This window comes from Protomyctophum parallelum (genome assembly GCF_964188405.1).
Source record: "Protomyctophum parallelum genome assembly, chromosome: 6".
Taxonomy (NCBI): Eukaryota; Metazoa; Chordata; class Actinopteri; order Myctophiformes; family Myctophidae; genus Protomyctophum; species Protomyctophum parallelum.
In genome coordinates, this window is record NC_139701.1 from 16711632 (window position 1) to 16730319 (window position 18688).

At 40.4% G+C, this 18688-nt stretch overlaps 1 protein-coding gene across 4 annotated transcripts; it reads left to right on the top strand.

The window, feature by feature from the left end:
* Positions 1-1786: 1786 nt before the first annotated feature.
* On the top strand, positions 1787-17965 carry nexn (nexilin (F actin binding protein); the record flags this gene model as incomplete). 4 transcript variants are annotated; one of them, XM_083767656.1, is made up of 15 exons in its annotated part: positions 1787-2026; positions 4637-4791; positions 4831-5090; positions 6751-6945; positions 7726-7810; positions 7952-8100; positions 9943-10131; positions 10533-10721; positions 12931-13119; positions 13358-13549; positions 14074-14118; positions 15007-15204; positions 15461-15682; positions 15773-15961; positions 16494-16874. In XM_083767656.1, exons 2-15 carry the CDS (start codon positions 4686-4688, stop codon positions 16872-16874), a joined length of 2589 nt encoding a protein of 862 aa, XP_083623782.1. In that variant the 5' UTR covers positions 1787-2026; positions 4637-4685. The 4 variants fall into 4 exon arrangements, with proteins under 4 accessions (XP_083623782.1, XP_083623780.1, XP_083623781.1 ...); XM_083767655.1 differs by adding an exon at positions 17003-17965 and having other exon boundaries at positions 1788-2026; positions 4637-5090; positions 16494-16854; XM_083767654.1 differs by having other exon boundaries at positions 4637-5090.
* Positions 17966-18688: the final 723 nt, after the last annotated feature.

Here is an 18688-nt window from a genome sequence, read left to right on the forward strand (position 1 = left end):
TCTTATAGTAGGAGCTTTTCTGAAGTCTATACTCCACAACTCACTTGAAATTATTATTCAGGAATATATGCTGGTTGATTGTAGTGTATCAAGCTAGGCTTTTGAAAATATATGGGTATTTTTAAAAGATTGATCAGGTATATACACAATCTTTGTACAGTATTTATTAAGCCTAATTAATAACATATCTATAATCTATATTGAGAACATCACTTTAGACTTAACAAAAACATTATCGGCCTGAGCGGCTAGGGTATTGGTCCGGGACGGGTACCTAGCCTGGGTTAGACTCCCGATCCGGATACAGCAGAGTTCTTTGACACTAGACAGTAACACAAATCTTTTCTTCTGGGGGTCCCTGGCACAAAATATATTCAGATCAACTCTATGGCCAAATGTATATGAATTTTGGCACTAAAACGGCCCTCCGCCCTTGTCAATAACCCAGGGTTGAATCTGCCTAACTTCTCACCCCATTCGACGCCACCAGTGCCCACAGTATTTTATGACCTTAGGAAGTGGGAGTGAGTCAGCAACTGTGCATGATGACTGACAAATGTGAATCGTTTCTATTTACACCCACTACAACTGAAAAAACACTTTGCCTGTAACCAATTCATAAGTGGACCTCTGGTATGACACTTTAATGCAAGCATTAAGCATATTTCGAGAATAGCAAAATTAAGCCGATCAAAGATTCATCACATCACACTGTGATGTGTTGAGTTTAGATGAGCTATTTTGCCATTTGTAAAAATTGTAGACTAATGATTTTGTCCAATTCAACATGCTCAAAATAGGGATGCCAGGTTGAAAGTCTATGTGACATGCTTGTGACTGTAAATAAAACCCACTGTGTGGAACTCTTGACGATATGCATCGTAGCTGTTGCATTGTAGGCTACAGCAACCCGTGGCAGCGTCTCATTTGTTTCTAGCAGGAGAAAAACAAAAGGCAACCTGGTTAACTTTCAGATAAGCCAGGCATCCATGGCTCCTCTGACCACCAGCAAGTGGCCTTAAAGTGTACATGTCAACTTATAAAGGCATGTAAACAACAAAGTAATTCTAACAGGTGCTCAAATGAGTGTCAAATTTTAAAAAGATAAATAATGAATAATATTATTGGCCTAGCCCACGATTTGTAAATGTTTAATTCTATGACACGTTTCCAAAAGTATGAACTTTATCATTATGTTGTTTGGCTGGATGCTTTTTGACATTTTAGTGCAGAGGTTTGTGCTTGTACAGGTATACCAACAGCTAGCCTGGCCCTTGAGCACATTTTCTATATTTTCATGCAACACTAAATAATTGATTCCTGAAAACAAAATATAATGTGAAGTGAACCATGTCAAAAGTTTAAACTAAAAAACATTGCACACCTTTGATTGATTGATTTATTAACGGTTTGCAGAATTACAGTACATTTAAAGTACAACTCAATACAATAACTGTTAACTGTGAGTGGACGACACCATAAAGCATTACTTGTTCATACAATAGGGCCCACACGGAGAAACAATGAATGATTCTAGAAAATAGGCAAATAGCTAATTTATGTATAGCCTATGAAATGCCTATACAGTTTATTTAGGCTAACGTGTAATTGAAGCAAAAATATTCCCCGAGGAGTTAAACATGCATGTTTAACTTGAGGAAACGTTAATTTTATAAATACTACTGGTGTTGACTTGTTACATAAACCTGCAGCCCAGTGAGCCCAGAAGGACAACAGGAAAAAGGACAAGCGTATGTGTGAGTGTGAGTGAACAGCTGAACCTGCGGCTGGTGCGAGGGGAATGTGGTCGACGGCAGAAGGAACGCTACTTTTATGGAAAGCGGTACGCAACCTCACCCAGTCCACTGTGTGTGTGCCGTCTCTCCGCGCACGCTGACGCGTCTCTGTGACTTTCCACTTTTCTGGATTGTTCTGCTTGTGTAGACTACACCAGTTCACACACACACATCAGCCAGTTACCTACAAAGGATTCTTATGAAAATAAGGACGACGGCATCATAAAGGGGTAAGATTATTTCATACACGTTTAAAAGCTATAACGCAAATGTCCAATACACCTGCAAGGTAAAAGTTTATAGGGGACATTTCATGCAGTCTATTTATTTATTTTATAAAAAACGTATAATTGAACCAATGGTGTTTTTATTATATTGTATAAGGGCTCTCATTCATCTGTAGGTAGGCCTATTGGGTGTAAACTATTAAAATATTAGACCACGATTTGTATTTGGTATCCTCAATAACTTTCTTGGGATAGACTACAGTTGCTATTGTGGCTATAGTGCATTGACAATTAAAAGACAATGAGCTATTAATGAAACTTTATTAAAGCCACAGTTCGTTCGTTGTATAGCCCAGCAGGCAGCACGCTGTCATGATGTCTGGTGCCAGCTGACTAGGCTACATTATAACAGCCATAAATAGAACTTCACTTGGCTATAAGGATGATAGGGCAATCCAAGCTCATGTTTAACATCATCACAATAACTGATTTATAAGACAATAATGATAAATGTATTGTTATCGGCTCATTTGTTTTTGCAAATATCATTTTCAATAAAATGTTGAAAATGAGTGGTAGGCTATTCCCCTTAAGTAGGCCTACTGTTGTTTTTGTCAAGATAAGCATTTATTAAGTTAACATTATTCATCAACAAGCCCCTATAGTTTGGCCCCTCTTGATCTTATTCTCAGGCAATTATTGGAATGTCTAGATCAGCATCACATTGCGGTTGACGGTTGTACCATGACACAGTAACACAGTACAGTATATTGCCATCATTCTTAAATTATGTTTTATTTTATCATTACATCTTTAGTGATCAAATGACAAGCTATAGGCCATCTTAACTCAAGGTGTAAGGACAAGGGTCACTGCGGGTAATGATGACAACAACAGCTTTATGCCAAAATGCGAATTAATTATTGTCACAATTAAAACACAAATAAATTCTTCTATATCCATTGGACATGGATTACTTACATAAATACTGTGTATAATAATCTAGGTCAGTGGTTCTCAAAGTGGGGTCTGGGGAGGGGACCCCCAGGGGTCCTTGGTTTGGACGCTAAAATATTATTGATAATGGGAACCAAATGGACCCTTACAGATCTGTAACTCTGAGATTGTACAAATGAAACACTCTCACTTTGCACACCCTAAAAGTTATGGGGGTCTGTGGATATACTGTAATTCATAACATACTGGGGGAGAACTCCTGATCTAAGTCATTAATGAAATGTATTTAAAGCATACGTATATCTCTCAGAAGTGGTCATAGGGCTCTGTGACACTGTTATATTAACAGTTTTCTTTATAACAACATACTGTACACAATTCAATATAAGCCAACATGAGGCCATTCCACTAATCAATCATCAACACTACAGCTGTTTACTGTATTATGCCACACTGACCAGAGTTGCTAAAATACATAGACATGTCTGATGTCTGAATGAAAGATGTATTTCAGGGCACTGATGAACAGCAAAACATTTTGTGGGGAATGACTAACACCTCTCATTCAATTGTCTATAGCTTTAAGTCTAGCCATTTTGTCAAGAGTCTGTGGGGGTCTGGGGCGACATGTGGTCTCTGTCCAACTTGAGCTCTGTCCAACTGAGTATCACCTATCAGAAATAGCCATGATCACATGTCCTGGACACACAAGTGGGCTAAAATTAGGACCCACAATTATGTTCCGTTTCAGTGTAGGGAAGTGGGGCACCCCTTTCTTCCCCTGAACTCTGTAGTCAATAAGGCTATATTATTACGCTTTTAGGCTATTTTGTTCAGACTGGCATCCCAACATTTATTTTTGGGCTATCTAGATAGTTTCATGATAGTCATAACAGCACAAAACCACATGGTGTTTTTTCCCCCTGATCTAAGATTAATTCCCTATAGGTCCTAAGCCTGATTTATAGGCTACTTTTTCATATTCTCACTGAAAATCACAGATCTACAAGCTCACAAAGTGTGGCCTCTTTACCACAGGAACCAATGTGCTTCGATTATGTCTGAATACACAAATCCGATCTGATCTCTTGCAAGTGTGGGCAGTCTGTCCTAAATATTGTAATTGAGAAGCAAATTGGATTTGCCTGCAGTATGAACAAATTATGCCTAAGTGGCAGTCACAGATACAAACCCCAACATCTGACTTTGAGCTGAAAAATTAGTTACTTGAAGTATCTGGAATAGGAAGTAGATGATACTGTAACATCAGTGGTTCTCAAAGGGTCCTTGAGGGGGTCCCGATTCCCTAGGATAATGTGTTAATATAGCATCAGAATCAATTTAACCACTTGAACCCTATATACTGTACATTGGGAATTTGAAAATAGCCGTTCTACACACTCATTGCAACCCGTTGTGAGCTTGATCGGCTATTTCAAAAAGATCTTGCAACACAACAACAACAGAACACAAGTCTTGCATGTCATGGTAGGCACAGTTTTCTCATTTTTACTTTTGCTGCTTTAGGCCTACCACCAAAAGTGGTTATGGGTTCTGCCATTAAAGTTACTACCATATCTCCGAACATGTACAGTAGGTAGGATCTAGTATCTGAGGAGATAACTGAAAATTGATAAATGTCCCTTTTCTTTGCAGGTAACATTTAAAGTGGGCCTGTCTGTCAGCTTGTCACTGTGGCATAAAGATGACTGAGGTTGCACAGGTTATGACTGATGTCACACATGACATGGACAATATCACCAATGAACTTGACAAGGACATAGATGATGATGTGGAAAACAAGGACGAAAGTGATGAAACACATAACGGCGAGGAGTGTGCTGATGAAGGTGATGAGACGCAGAACGGCGAGGAGGAGGAGTGCGCTGATGAAGGTGATGAAACACATAACGAGGAGGATGAGCATGCCAATGATGAGACCGACACACACGGCGTGAACGGTGTGGAACACAAAGACAATGACACAGCCGATGAGAAAAATGAGGATTCACAAGCAGTAAATGGTGACACAGCACCAACAGAGAAGACGGAAGAAACAGCACCTGATGCAAGTGAACAGAACATTTCTGATGTGGCTCTGAAGCAAGAGGTAAGGCTTTCATGAACAAATACAGTACATGTAATGTACTTCCTAAGTTCCTACTATAGATATACACAGAGTCCCATGTGTATTATTATATCTCTAGAGAGGTACGAGTGCAGGGCCTCCTGTACAAAGCAGGCAACTGCAGCCTCCATGAAGCAGCTTGGGGTTCAGTGCCTTGCTCAAGGGCAACCGTGGCAGTTTACTTTGTGGTAAAAAGAAAAGAGTCTGCACACTACAAAAGGCTTGTGTTGAAATGTAAATAAACTACTGACTGGGACCAAGTTATTTTACAATGGGCGGACTCTATTTTCTTAAATATCTTTGATCCGTTTATCCTGCGTCAGTTATTTTATGGTGGTTGTGCAAGCCATGGTCTTTTTCTTGCAGCACGGTAATGCCACACGTGTCTGTTGTTGTTTCCTAGTGAATTTCGTGTGTTCGAGTGAGATACACACACAAAGCGCACATTTTGAACGAAGGCAGACAGCGATGTGTCTTTGGCCACTGATCGTGTTTTGTCCGTGCTGAGCAGGTTGGGTGGCTGCTCGCCGCTCACGATGTGTCTTTCTTTGGCCACTGACCATGTTTTGGATAGAGAGAGGTAGGTAAGGGGAGCGAGCGTTCCATGCTCACCGCAGTTCTCGGAAAGCCCCACTGTGATTGACCAGTAGTCGAAGACCCACCAAGCTGGGTTGAAAAGTCAGTGACATTATGTATCACGGCCACAAAGCACAGGCGTGAAAGGCACAAAGCACAAAGCTGTGCTAAAATTTGCATTGTGCTTATTTGCATTTTGGCCGTGGAATTAGATGGATCTATACCTGAGCCTTGACTTGGCTTTTTAATCAATTTGTTTTTGCATGATATTAATTCTCGATATTATTCAAAAAGGTTTACCTTCTCCACCATTTTTTCCACCTCACTGCAAAATGTTATCACATTCAATGTCCAGGCTGGAGTACAGAAACTTGCAATGGGCCTGGTCTACAAGATTCGCTACACCACTAAGATACCCAAGTATCTGTCTAAATACTTTAATGTCCACAATCACAACACCAGAGGGAGTTCAACAAGAGGGATGTGCAACCCAGATTCGGCTCAAACAAGGGATTAAATATATGTTTTTTTGTGGCTTTCGCCTTTCTTTTATGTTTTTATGGAGGGACTGACAGGAAATGGGGAGAGAGAGATGGGGGGGGGTGATATGCAGTAAAGGCTGTCGGGATCAGGAGTCAAACACCACAGCACACTGCCAGACTGGATTACCAGCCAAGATGCCTGGACCGCTGTGGCATGCCCTACCAACAGCCATTAAGAAATGTGAATCCCTAGACTCCTTCAAAACCACTCTCAAAGAGCACTTATGGACGGCTGCAATTCGAAACTGGCCCCTGTAAAAAAGTTAAAGTCCCCCCCCCCACACTGTACATGTTTTTTACTTTCTTACACTGTATATATTATGATTTCCTTTTTCATAGAAGTGTACGTCTGTAAATGTTCTGATGAATTGAAAATGGAAGACCCGGATGATTTTTCTGGTTTCATCCTCGTAGCAGTTTTTGAATTGACCTGTACTTCCATTGAAATGTACCCATTCTACAAACTGTGAATTCAATTTTCAATCAATCAATCCCTCTGTCTCATCATTCTGATTTGACCACAGAAACTCCTCCGGTCCAGGAAGCCGGTGGCCAGGAGCTACGTGCCCAAAGACAAGGACAAAGGCGAGGTCAAGAACAAGTTTGAGGCCATGCAGAAAGCCAGGGAGGAGCGCAGCAAGAACAGGACCACTGAAGAGAATAGGAAGAGAAAGGAGCAGTTCACCATGGAGAGAGCATATCTCGTCAGGAAGCAGCAGGTCAAAGACAGATAACCTCCCCCCACTAACCACCCACTGTGACCGGCATGGCATGATGAGGCATGCAGGCCAGGTGACAATGCTTGTGGTTTGTGTGACAATTCACTACATGATTACAGAACAACACCAACATCTATCACTGATCATTTTAAAGCTACAATCTGTACGTTTTGCGTCCGTTGACTCGACAGAGAAGCAAAAATGTTCAAACTATAATAAAGATCGACGTTGTCAATACTCTACCATAAAAAGTCACAGATTGTAGCTTTAAATAATCCACTGATTATTGTAATGAATAATGAATAATTATTCAAGTTACAGTAATACTCGATGAGTTTAATGGTTCGCGTTTCATAAAATAATTTATTTTTATTTTTTATAATAACACAATTAATATGGACACTGACACTGAAAAACATGAAAGCAGGTACAACTTCATTGGTTGTAAAAGACAAACTAACAAATAACACCTTGGTGAAATACGGTGATAGTGTGATGTGAGTGGATTACCAGTGACATACAGAGAGAACAGCCTCCCAGTGTACAGCCTTACTGTATCTCTACGGGAATGGACACCTACCTATGCTGATCTCCCTTCCTTGCCAGCATGGGATGCTCCAATCAGAGGCTCATCTGTGGGTCACATGACCCAGTTATTAACAGGGATTAGGTCCCTGTTCTTGCTGGGACCAGCATGGCTCCTGAGGTGCAAAGGCAAAGCAGATGATCCTGGCTAAACCATTGCCTCACGTATACTCTCTGTCTGTCTGTCAAGCGCAGATAAAAGAACTCCTAGCCTCCAGCGATGAGGAAGAAGAGGTGAAGCCAGCCAAGGTGGAAAAATCCTACGTCCCCAAAATCACAGGTATGACATGTAAAAGAATGGGAGGAGTGGAGTCAGTGATAAAGAGGGATGTCCATTTGGCCATTTGGTTAGTGTAGGGAGTGGTTCACAGCTTACCTCTTGTGTTGTGCTCTTCGCTCCTCTATATTTTGGATTCCTCAGGAAGTGTAAAGGGGAAATTCGCAGAAATGGAGAAGCAGAGACAAGAAGCGGAGAGGAAGAAGGCTGGTGAAGAGAGGAAGAGGAGGTCTGCCCAGGATACCAAAGAAAAGGCCAAGATTCAGAAAGAAAATGATCAGAAAGCTGCTGAGGTATGTAAACATGAGGGGGGATTCCTTTGGTATGGGGCCACATGTGAAATCGCCTGGTCTAAATTATTTAGCTATAGTACCCTACTGGAGGGAATGGCTTCCAATCATCTGTAATCATTCAGGTAATCCTCAGCTGCTACCCGGATGAGTTATTCTAAGTGCCTTTTGAAAGCCAAACAGGATGGGAACAACATGGGAACTTTTGCTTTCATAGCAGTTGCTTTCATAGCATCATAGAGCCTTTAGGGATAGCATAAATGTATTTTATTGTATAGAGGACTCCACATCAATAGCATAGGTTAAGACTTCATCAGTCAGCGTAGTCCTTGGGAATGTATAAATGTTATGTAATGATGCTTATTCCAGATAAGCAATTATACGCTTTTATGTAGCCTACTACTAGTAGCACTATTCTGGTTTTGCTCAAAGTAATCAAATTAATTCATTGACAAGACTCTGTAACAACATGTTAATCTGGCTTTTATTCAGTATTTAATTTGTACTAATGCAGTGTTTACCGAAAGTCAACAATACTGTAGAGACAACATCATAAAAGTTAGATGAATAGTTAGTAATATACTGTAAAGCATTTCATTGATTAAACAAGCAGCAATTACGATATAGATCATGCTACTGTATAAAACATTGTCAACAATGCTAGTCCTATGCTGGTGGATTCACTACAGGTCATAAACTTAAGGTAGTTACAGTGAGCCCACAAGCTAATCATTATTTATAGTCTCCCATAATCATTTATGCCTGAAAATATGACTTCATCAATATAAGAAATGGAGTGTTACTCTAAAATTGTAACCATGTACCGGTATTTACAGTAGACCTACAATATGTAATATGCTTTGATTGATTGAATCCGTTATTAACAGTTTGCAACGACAGGCACAGGGCTAAAAGCCAGCACAAGCTCTGCTAAACAGATGAAATCAGAAAAGCCTTTGGCTTGTTTCCATTGGTGTCCTCATGTACTCAATTCATCGAAAAACATTTATGATAGACAAATATACACAATACTGTGGCAAAAACATATAAACAAGTGGTGAATAAAAAGAAAAAATGCTTCCCATGTTGCCCGTGATTGTACAGTTTATCAAGAGAGAGAGAGAGAGAGAGAGAGAGAGAGAGAGAGAGAGAGAGAGAGTGAATGGACTGTATTTATTACATTATGGGTCTAAAAATCTCACAACAAGTGGTCCTCCTAGGGGTAATATCTCAAAATGGTGATGGTTTTGTTTTGAAAGGCACTGACTCTGTGATCTAGAAACAACTGGGCCAATCTACTTATATTGCTGCCTGGACCACAGGCACGGCCAGGTGTAGACAGCATGTGACTGGCAACTGTTTCCCACACCCCACAGTGACTCATTTAGCTTCTGTCCCCTTCCCCATTATGACTGACTTAGAACTTCCTATCTTAGCCTCACACTTGCACTCATAGACTGACGACCTGCTACAAATGGTGACCATTGGAACCAAAGAGACCCCTCCCCCAACCCAATGTCCTCTTATCTTCAGTCTGAGGGTGTTTGGGGGTGTTACATTGAATGTATTTTCCCATAGTCTGTCAAGTCTGGGTGTCGATCACACTGACCCTAATCACTGACTCTTCCAATGTCTTTTCAACACTGCATTGATACTATTCTGGGAGCAGCAAGCCAAGACGTATTTAGAACTCACATTTTAATGGATCCACTCTGAAATTATGATTAAAGTCGCAAGCTAGGAAGGTGATTCTAGCTGATAGGAAATGTAAACAAAATGAAGCAATGAAAAACACAAATAAACAAAACTCTCTGTGTATGTATTATTTCTTAAAATACCTTCTAGGATGGAGATGATAGCATGCTGATACGGGTGGTGCCAGGGAAAGCTTCACGAGCTCCAGGAAGAATCAAGGTAAACTTTGAAGACCTGGAGAAGAGTCGTGAAGATGGCCTTAAGAAGAAGGCAGAAGAGGAGAAGAAGAGACGGTACGCTGAAATCAAGGAAGCCAAGCGGTGCTCAGTGGCCCAACAGGTGAGCCCAGAGTATCCTCCGTATTCCCATTGTTTATGGAGAAAACAAATGGGTAACAAATAATATATTGAGAATTATAAGGAGGCCGTTATTCTCCAGGGCAGGGTGGACGATTGGACGATTCCTGTTCTCTGAGCTTTAAATCCACATATTTGGTTATATACTTTCATCTCTGATACAATTTCTAAATGGCATTCTGATTCTAATCTAACATCTTTTTCACGAATCGCACCATGGTTATACAATATCATCGTCATTGTTATGTTTTGTTCAAATTGTGGAGCTTTTGTTGTTAAGGCATTATACAGTAGATAATGTAGAAGATGTCCTCTAGATGTTTGCACCATTGTTTTTAAGTCAAATAATGTGCTATTGGGTTGTTGTTTTATATCTGCTTTCAGGACGATGATGACGAAGAAGATGACATGAAACCCAGTGAGAGGGAGCAGGTGACTCCTGGGAAGTTGAAGCTGTCGTTTGAGGATCTGGAGAAGGAGAGACAGGAGCAGAGGAAGAAGAAGGCTGAGGAGGAAGCCAAACGCCGTCTGCGGGAGGAGAAAAAATCATTTGACGAGGCCAAGCTTGAAATGGTGATGCACCTGAGCATTTCTTTACACATCCCAATGTGATGCACTTCAGATGTGTGTTGATTCCTGCTTTCTGATTCCAAAAGTTAGGAGCAATTACAATTTACAATTGATTGCATTTAGAAGAACGGAACACTGGGACACAAGGTTTCTTCGACTATGCATGCACCTCTTCGTACTACAGTACCTCAAAGGCCCTTAAAACAAGGCTCCAGACTTCCCAAAACAAACTGGTCAGGCTGCTTCTTGGCCTCACTCCCCGAACCCACCTCACTGCCCACTTTGACAGGCTGGAATGGCTTAGGGTTGATGACAGAGTACAGCATCTTGCAATGGGTCTGGTCCACAAGATTCGATACACCACCAAGAAACCCATGTACCGGTCTAAATACTTCCTTAATGTCAACAAAGTCCACACCCACAACACCAGAGAGAGTTCAACAAACCAGGTGCAACCCAGATTCGGCACAAACAAGGGACTTTTTTCTTTTCTTTTTAACAATATATTTATTGCATTTATTTGTTTGACAAACGGACAATACAACAAAACAATACATAATACAGACAATACAATTACTTAAAATGAAAAACAAACAAAAAACAAAAACAAAACATACAATACATACATATATAAATACAGTATAATAAAATAAGGGCACTTAGAATGGTAACAACAGAGTCCTTATGGCCACAAGACCAAACAGCTGCAGAGAATACAATTACACATTTTCAGTTTCCACCATTAAATAAGATAAATCATTAACCGTAATATATTGGATAAACCGTCCCCATATCTTATCAAACATCTTCTGTTTATTCTTCAAAGTATAAGTGATTCTTTCCAGAGGAAGACACAATGATAACTCCCTAAACCACTGAGCAATACTGGGTTTGCCTATCTTTTTCCACGATAAGGCTATAGCCCTTTTGGCTTGTAGTAAACATAAATTTAGAAATCTTTGTTCGCTACTCTGAATCTTATGTCCAGGTGGGTAAAGACCAGTTTTGGGTCAAGCTCAATATCTATCGACAATATCTTCTGAATCTCCCTCCTCACTTCTTCCCAGAATTCTTTCACTCTTGGACATGCCCACAGACAATGGAAAAGTGTACCTTTGTCTTTACCACATCGGATACAAGTATCTGGAATATCTGCACTAAATTTATTTAATTTCTCTGGAGTGATATAGACCCTCATCAGCCAATTATATTGCAACAGTTTTAACCGAGTGTTACCCGTCTGGGATTGAGCATCCATACAGGCTGAGCTCCACTCTTCCAATGTCAATTCCTCTTGTAGATCAGCATTCCATGCATTATATTTGGATTCAGAAGATTCAGGAGAGAATTCTACTAACATAGAGTATAAATCAGAAATTATGCCCCTATTAAAGGGGTTTCTGATAAGCTCTTTTTCTATTATTGACAGGGGAGGGAGTGTCAGAGAATTCACCTGTTTAACCCCTATAAAGCTTCTGAGTTGTAAATACTTGAAGAAGTGTGTATGCCGGGGTAAATTGTATTTAACAAGGGACTAATTTAATTTCGCTCCTATGCCACCAAAATGTGGAACGCCCTACCAACAGTCATTAAGACATGCGAATCCCTTGACTCCTTCAAAACCGCTCTCAAAGGGCACCTACGGACGGCTGCAATTCGAAACTGGTCCCCGTAAAATCTGAATCTCTCAATCAATCAATCAAAGACACTTATCCAGAGCGACTTGCAGTTTCAGAGTGCAAGATTAGAGTCAATGGCATAAACCCTTGTCAACTAACGCCAGGGTAAAGTAAATAGGATGCAAAGAAAACAATGAAGTGCTATGAAGTAACTAGGATACTATGTAAACATCAACCTAGCATCTGTGTAGAGGTACTAGATGGATGCCATACTCATACTCAACTCAAATGTCAATTTGTCACCCCCTTTAACACTCATCTTTTACTTTCTCTAATAACAACCTAAAACATGAACCTTGGTTGAAAAATAAACTACAATCGTCCTTTAAGTGAACAAGTAAGTTGCCAACACACTGTGCTGCTTGTGTGTTTGATTTATTGTGCCGCCATCTTGGCCAGGTTCCTGTTTCAGTGGTTAAAAAGGTGACAATACGTGATACAAGGAATGAGGAGTGCTACGGGCCCCACCAGTGAGGCATGAGCAGTGCAGTATAACATAGGTTTTGTCTATTCTTTGTTGTTATTCCTCTCAGGCTGAAGATGGGGAGGATACTCAGGAAGGTCAGGAGGAGAAGGACGATATCCGACCTGGAAAACTACAGCTGAGCTTCGAGGAGTTGGAGAGACACAGGGTAGAAGGGGAGCGTAAGAAGGCAGAAGCTGGGTACAAGAGACGGATGGAGGAGGAGAGACGAGCCTTCGCAGAGGCCAGGAAGAGCATGGTCAATATAACGTCCACCATGAAATTGAAATTCTCTATTCAGTAGTATGGACAGATGACTCAATGTCTCCATTTAGACTCATTTAGACGTTATTCATTTATATAATACTTATGCACTATTCAGGTGATTTAATTATACAGCGATGCCATTGTCACGAAACCTTAGATGCAAAAAAGGTTTATGCTGGCATACACTTATTGTACAATCCAAAGCTTTCATTTTATACTCTTCTACTCAGCTGGTGGATGAAGACGATGAGGTGTTCATGGCATTGGTGAACCTGGAGGGCAATAAACCAGGGAAGCTGTGCGCCAGCTTCGAGGAGATGGGGCGCCAAAGAAGGGAGGAGGTGCATAGAAAGGCAGAGGAGGAGGCCAAGAGGAGACTAAAGGAGGAGAACAGGCTGTTTGCAGAGGCCCGCAAGAACATGGCAAGTCTGCAGGCCGAACTGCACAGGACACATCTGCATGGATATAATACTGACATACTGTACAGTCCATTTAATCATAGCATGTTCTACTAAAGGCTCCTGTATATCCATCCATCTTAATTCTATTGCTCTTCATAGAACATCATGATGAACAAATAGCGTTCATGATGCTGCTCAATGTCTGGCATGCCGCTTTGTAGTTATCGTACTTGTCATCACGCTTAAGTTCAGACAATCATCTTTACATGCAGCATGAGACGGCATATATCAATAACATTTGGAAATGATTCCACGTAAATGCTTTCCTTGTCCAGGGGAGTTTTAGAATGCCAGGGGGTCAACATTACCTACTCAAAATTAACACAAACATTAACATTATTTTGATAAACTAAACTACCAACATTTTTATCTTTAATTTGAATTTCTAATTGGACATGAATTAATGCTGTTTAAATGTACAGTAGCCTATATTATTCTGATATAAATGGCACATGCTGATCCCTTCTCCAAATTAATTCTTGAAGAGCCCCGGCCTGGATCAGGAAAGTTCTGCATATGGCGATGGAGAAGTAAGATATTCTTAATTTCAAAAGCCTTTTGTATTTACAATATGGTATCTGACGGGAAGCATTTTGTCCATATGCTGCTGTTATATTCAATGTAAGTACAAATGTAAGAACCATCCAGATGATAATATCACTGCTTTGCTGTGATTTGAATGCTGTGTGCACAAAGGTGCAATATTATTTTATTTTATTTGAAACGTTGACATGGTCTTCTGGGGTTAGATGGTTATTTTTGACTTGGTATGTAGGTGATGTAACGTTGCCTTGAACTCTTCTGGCCTATAAAAGAATGCGGCCACTACACAATTTTTTTGCTTGCTTATGTTGCAAGTTAGTGATAGTTGTGGCTATTTTATAAATTGAAGCTAATACTGAAATCAGACAACAACCCTATAGTGAAATAGCCTAATCAGTAGTTAACTTTTTGACTAGGCAGAAGAAGTTTGAACAAGACTGTTTGGTCTGGAGCCACCTTAAGGTCTGTGATGTAAGACCTGATTTATGATTTAGTGATTCTGATGTGTAGTATTGCTCGGTGAAACAAAACATTAAAAATATTTTTAATTTTTGTTGCCACTGAAGCATAAATAAAGCTTAAAGGTATATTCAGTGATTTCACTTAATTCAAATATCACTTTTGTTGTGATAATCCTCCCTACTATAGAGTGTGCTGGCCATATAAGGAGTTCCTCCCTGTCCCCAGTTAACCCCTGGGGGTCAAAAAACCTTAGGTTTCGTTTTTGACTCTCTATCCTGATTGGACGAAAGGCTGGGTCCCACAGCCAAAAACGAAACCTACGGTTTTTTGAGTGAAATCACTGAATATACCTTTAATTCAGTCAGTTCACCCCCTTTACACAGTTGTCCATCTTTGCACATGTGCCACAACAGGCACCAGATCAGGAAGAAGCCGGTATGGTCAAAAGTGAGTCTCAGGAAGCATTAAATCCAAGAAAACTGGAAATTAACTTTGAAGAGCTGCTGAAGCATAAGGAGGAAGCCGAGAGGAAACGCAAGGCGGATGAGCGCAAAAGGAAGATGGAGCAGGAGAAGCAGGAGTTTGAACAGCTTAGACAAGAGATGGAAGAGGTCAGTCTGAAAGATATGGTAGTGAATTTATGTGTATCAATATTTTGTGCTTATGTTTACTCCTAACCATCAGGTGATAGTTGGTGACACTATGTGTATCAGAGGAGACACATGGTCATCTGTTCTATACACTCCAGGCCAACTGGGGCTTAGCATTAGCATAGAATAGATCATCATAGATCATTGTTCAAGGAAATTGTGCAGCCACTAAAGTACACAGGACATTCAGCACAGAAGTGTTCTTTCTTTCTTTCAGGATGTGGTGAATGAGTCCTCTGATACAGTGAGCAAAGAATACGAAGAACTGACCAAGCTCAAGAGAACCGGTTCCATCCAGGCCAAGAATCTCAAGTCCAAGTTTGAGAAGATCAAGCAGCTGACCGATGAGGACATTCAGAAAAAGATTGACGAGGAACGAGCAAGGAGGAAGGCCGTTGATATCGAGATCAAAGAGAGAGAAGCAGGGAGATTCCAAGAGGTAAGAGCGCTAACTCCACTGAAACATGAGAATATGAGTGAGTTATTTTAGTGTTGCATATTGAAAAGATTTTTTTCCCCACCCGTTTAGGAGGATGACGAAGAGAAAACAAGTCCAACGAAGCCTGAGGAGACACCGTTCAAACAGAAGGTGGACATGCGTGCACGGTTTGAACAAATGGCCAAAGCCAGGGAGGAGCTAGAGAAGAAGAAGGTGGAGGACCAGAAGCTGCAGAGGATGCAGTTTGAGCAGCAAGAGATTGACGCCGCTCTCCAAAAGGTAAATCTCCCTGAACATTTTGGCTTTTGTTAAAGGACAATTTGGGTGTTATTGCATGTATATGAATAATGTACAACTACTTTAGATGTTGTAATAATTACCCAATTCCAGTATTAAAACTTTCAGGTGATAAACCACCTTCAAATGATCTATTATTCTGCCTGATAGTTCTGTTGCCATATAAGAAGTCATGGATGTTTTGTCATGGATCTATTTTCACCAAAACGTTTCAATTCAATCCACGTTTTCAGCTGCATTGAAAATCAACAGTAGCATAACGTGTACAAAGAGTTGAATTCACTGTGTTGGATTATCTATTTCAAGCAAACCTCCGAAGTCTCTGCTAGTTGTTTATTATGCGCAGTCGCCCACTGCTGTTTTTATCTGGTTACAGAGATTTGAGTGATGCTCGACTGAAGTGAAAAAGCTTGGTGGACACACAGCCTACTATATAGGTTTTTCCTTGATCTTAGTTAGTTTGTGTGACTGATGTTTGTTATTGTGTTATTTCTATTTATTTATTTAAATTCAGAATAATGAGGATGAAGAAGAAGAGGGAAGCATTATCAATGGCTCTGCAGGCCTCGATGACGAGGAAGATCACGGCAGGTCGGGGGCCCCGTGGTTTAAAAAGCCACTCAAGAATCAGTCGGTGGTGGACTCAGAGCCTGTTCGGTTCACCGTCAAGATCACCGGGGAGCCCAAGCCAGAGGTGACCTGGTGGTTTGAGGGCGAGATGCTTCAGGACTGTGAGGACTATCAATACATAGAGAGAGGAGAGACTTACTGCCTCTACCTACCAGAGACCTTCCCAGAGGACGAGGGAGAGTATATGTGCAAGGCCGTCAACAGCAGAGGGACAGCGGCCAGTACCTGTATCCTCACAATAGAAAGTAAGAGCACCTTGGTGTGATTGCATGCCTGCATGATACACTAGCCTGGTTTCTGAACTCTATCAGAAGTGGAATCGCATGCTCCTCTTCCTCATGGACTTGGACTGAGAGGCATCTGTGAGTAACCTCTCCCGTTTCTTTCTTGCAGCTGACGACTACTGATGCCCTCTCCCACCTCGTTCTGGAAACTTTCCCTGTTGTCTCTCACTCCTTTTGTAAAATGTTGTCCCTTGCCGTACGGCCAAACAATAGAGGGACAAATTATGCTTGGCATTCCTAAGGGAGGGAAACACAACACAAAACATATGCAAGATGTTGTTTACATATTGCTTATCTGTAAAGCTGCACTCCCTGCTAGAGTAGGAAGAAACTTGTGCCAAAACACATAATTATTATTATTATTATTAATATTATCATTATTATTATATTATTATTATTAATGTTGTTCCTTTCCTGCTGTAGCTGCACAACATTTCAGAACTATCCTTGTTTTATGATGCTAGGTCCTCATGACACCTGTGATACTAACGGTTCTTTAACACTAAACACAAAATGTATACGGTACAAAAATCCACTGTAATCTGCTCCTGTTCTAACAAGCTATACTCATAACCATTATTCAACAAGTAATATTCCTGTGAGTAATATTTGCCATATACTCTTTGGCACTGTGATACTTTCCTGTTGTCATTTTCATATTGTTATTGTGACAACTCCATGATGCTGGCTATCATCATGACATTTGTCTGCAAGTTACAGAATTTCTCTCATGGGTCATGGCAAATGTCATAACTTTAACAAAATTCCATCTAACACACACTGTCAACATAAAGTTCAGAAACTTTAAACTCTCATAGGTTTATTTTCATTGCATTATGACAATGTGTATTTGTCATGAACACTTAGCTGATTTTTCATGTCCCCCAAACTTATTTTTCCTTTTAATTTTGAGTTTAAAAAAAGCTCTTGATTCTATTGTTACATGTATTAGAGAGACTGTATGTTATTTTATGGTTTGATAATAGGAAGTTGTTAGGCTAGCTTGAATAGGCTATTGTGATATGTTAAATAAGTAAATAAAAACCTTTTAATAAAACATACAAAAACACTGCGAATGTCTTTACTGCGTCTAGTAAATCTAATAGCAACATATTTGGATACACACTCATATCGACAATAAATGTGTCTGTTCTATGTATTGTATGATTGATTGTTTGATGATTGATTGATTTAATACTAATAGTACAGTGGTACGATCATATCATATATATCATCAATCAATTATCAATTATATACGATTATTCATTCATTCATTTAATACATCAATACATAAATAAACATTCATTCATATGCATTTATTTATTTGTTTTATTCTTGGTATGGACTGTACAAGGTGGTGATGTTTCATGTGGTGACTGCATGGTGAGCATGGTGAGTGCCCAGCGTTGGAGACAGTGCAGCATGGTGAGTCATGGTGAGTCGTGAGTGCCCAGCGTTGGAGTGCAGCCGTGCAGTAGGCTAGTGGCAAAGCAGTGAAAGCACTAGAACACTAGAGTCTCATGAGCCAGTCTCAAGAGCCAGTTAACCAGGCAAGGACTGTAAAAGCAGACTATTAAAGCAGTCAGTGCTTGAATTCGTGACATGGCAGCTAAGGTCTACTGCTGACCAGTAGGAGGCAGCAATGTGCCGAAAGTTCATCCAGACTGCCGGAAATCACATGAAGAAGAAGAGCGCCCAGCGTAACCATGGAAACAGACACTCCCAAGCAACTAACTGTGCGAGACGTGCGTGCAGCTTCACAGATCTCCACTCCAAGAGATGCACTACTACTAGT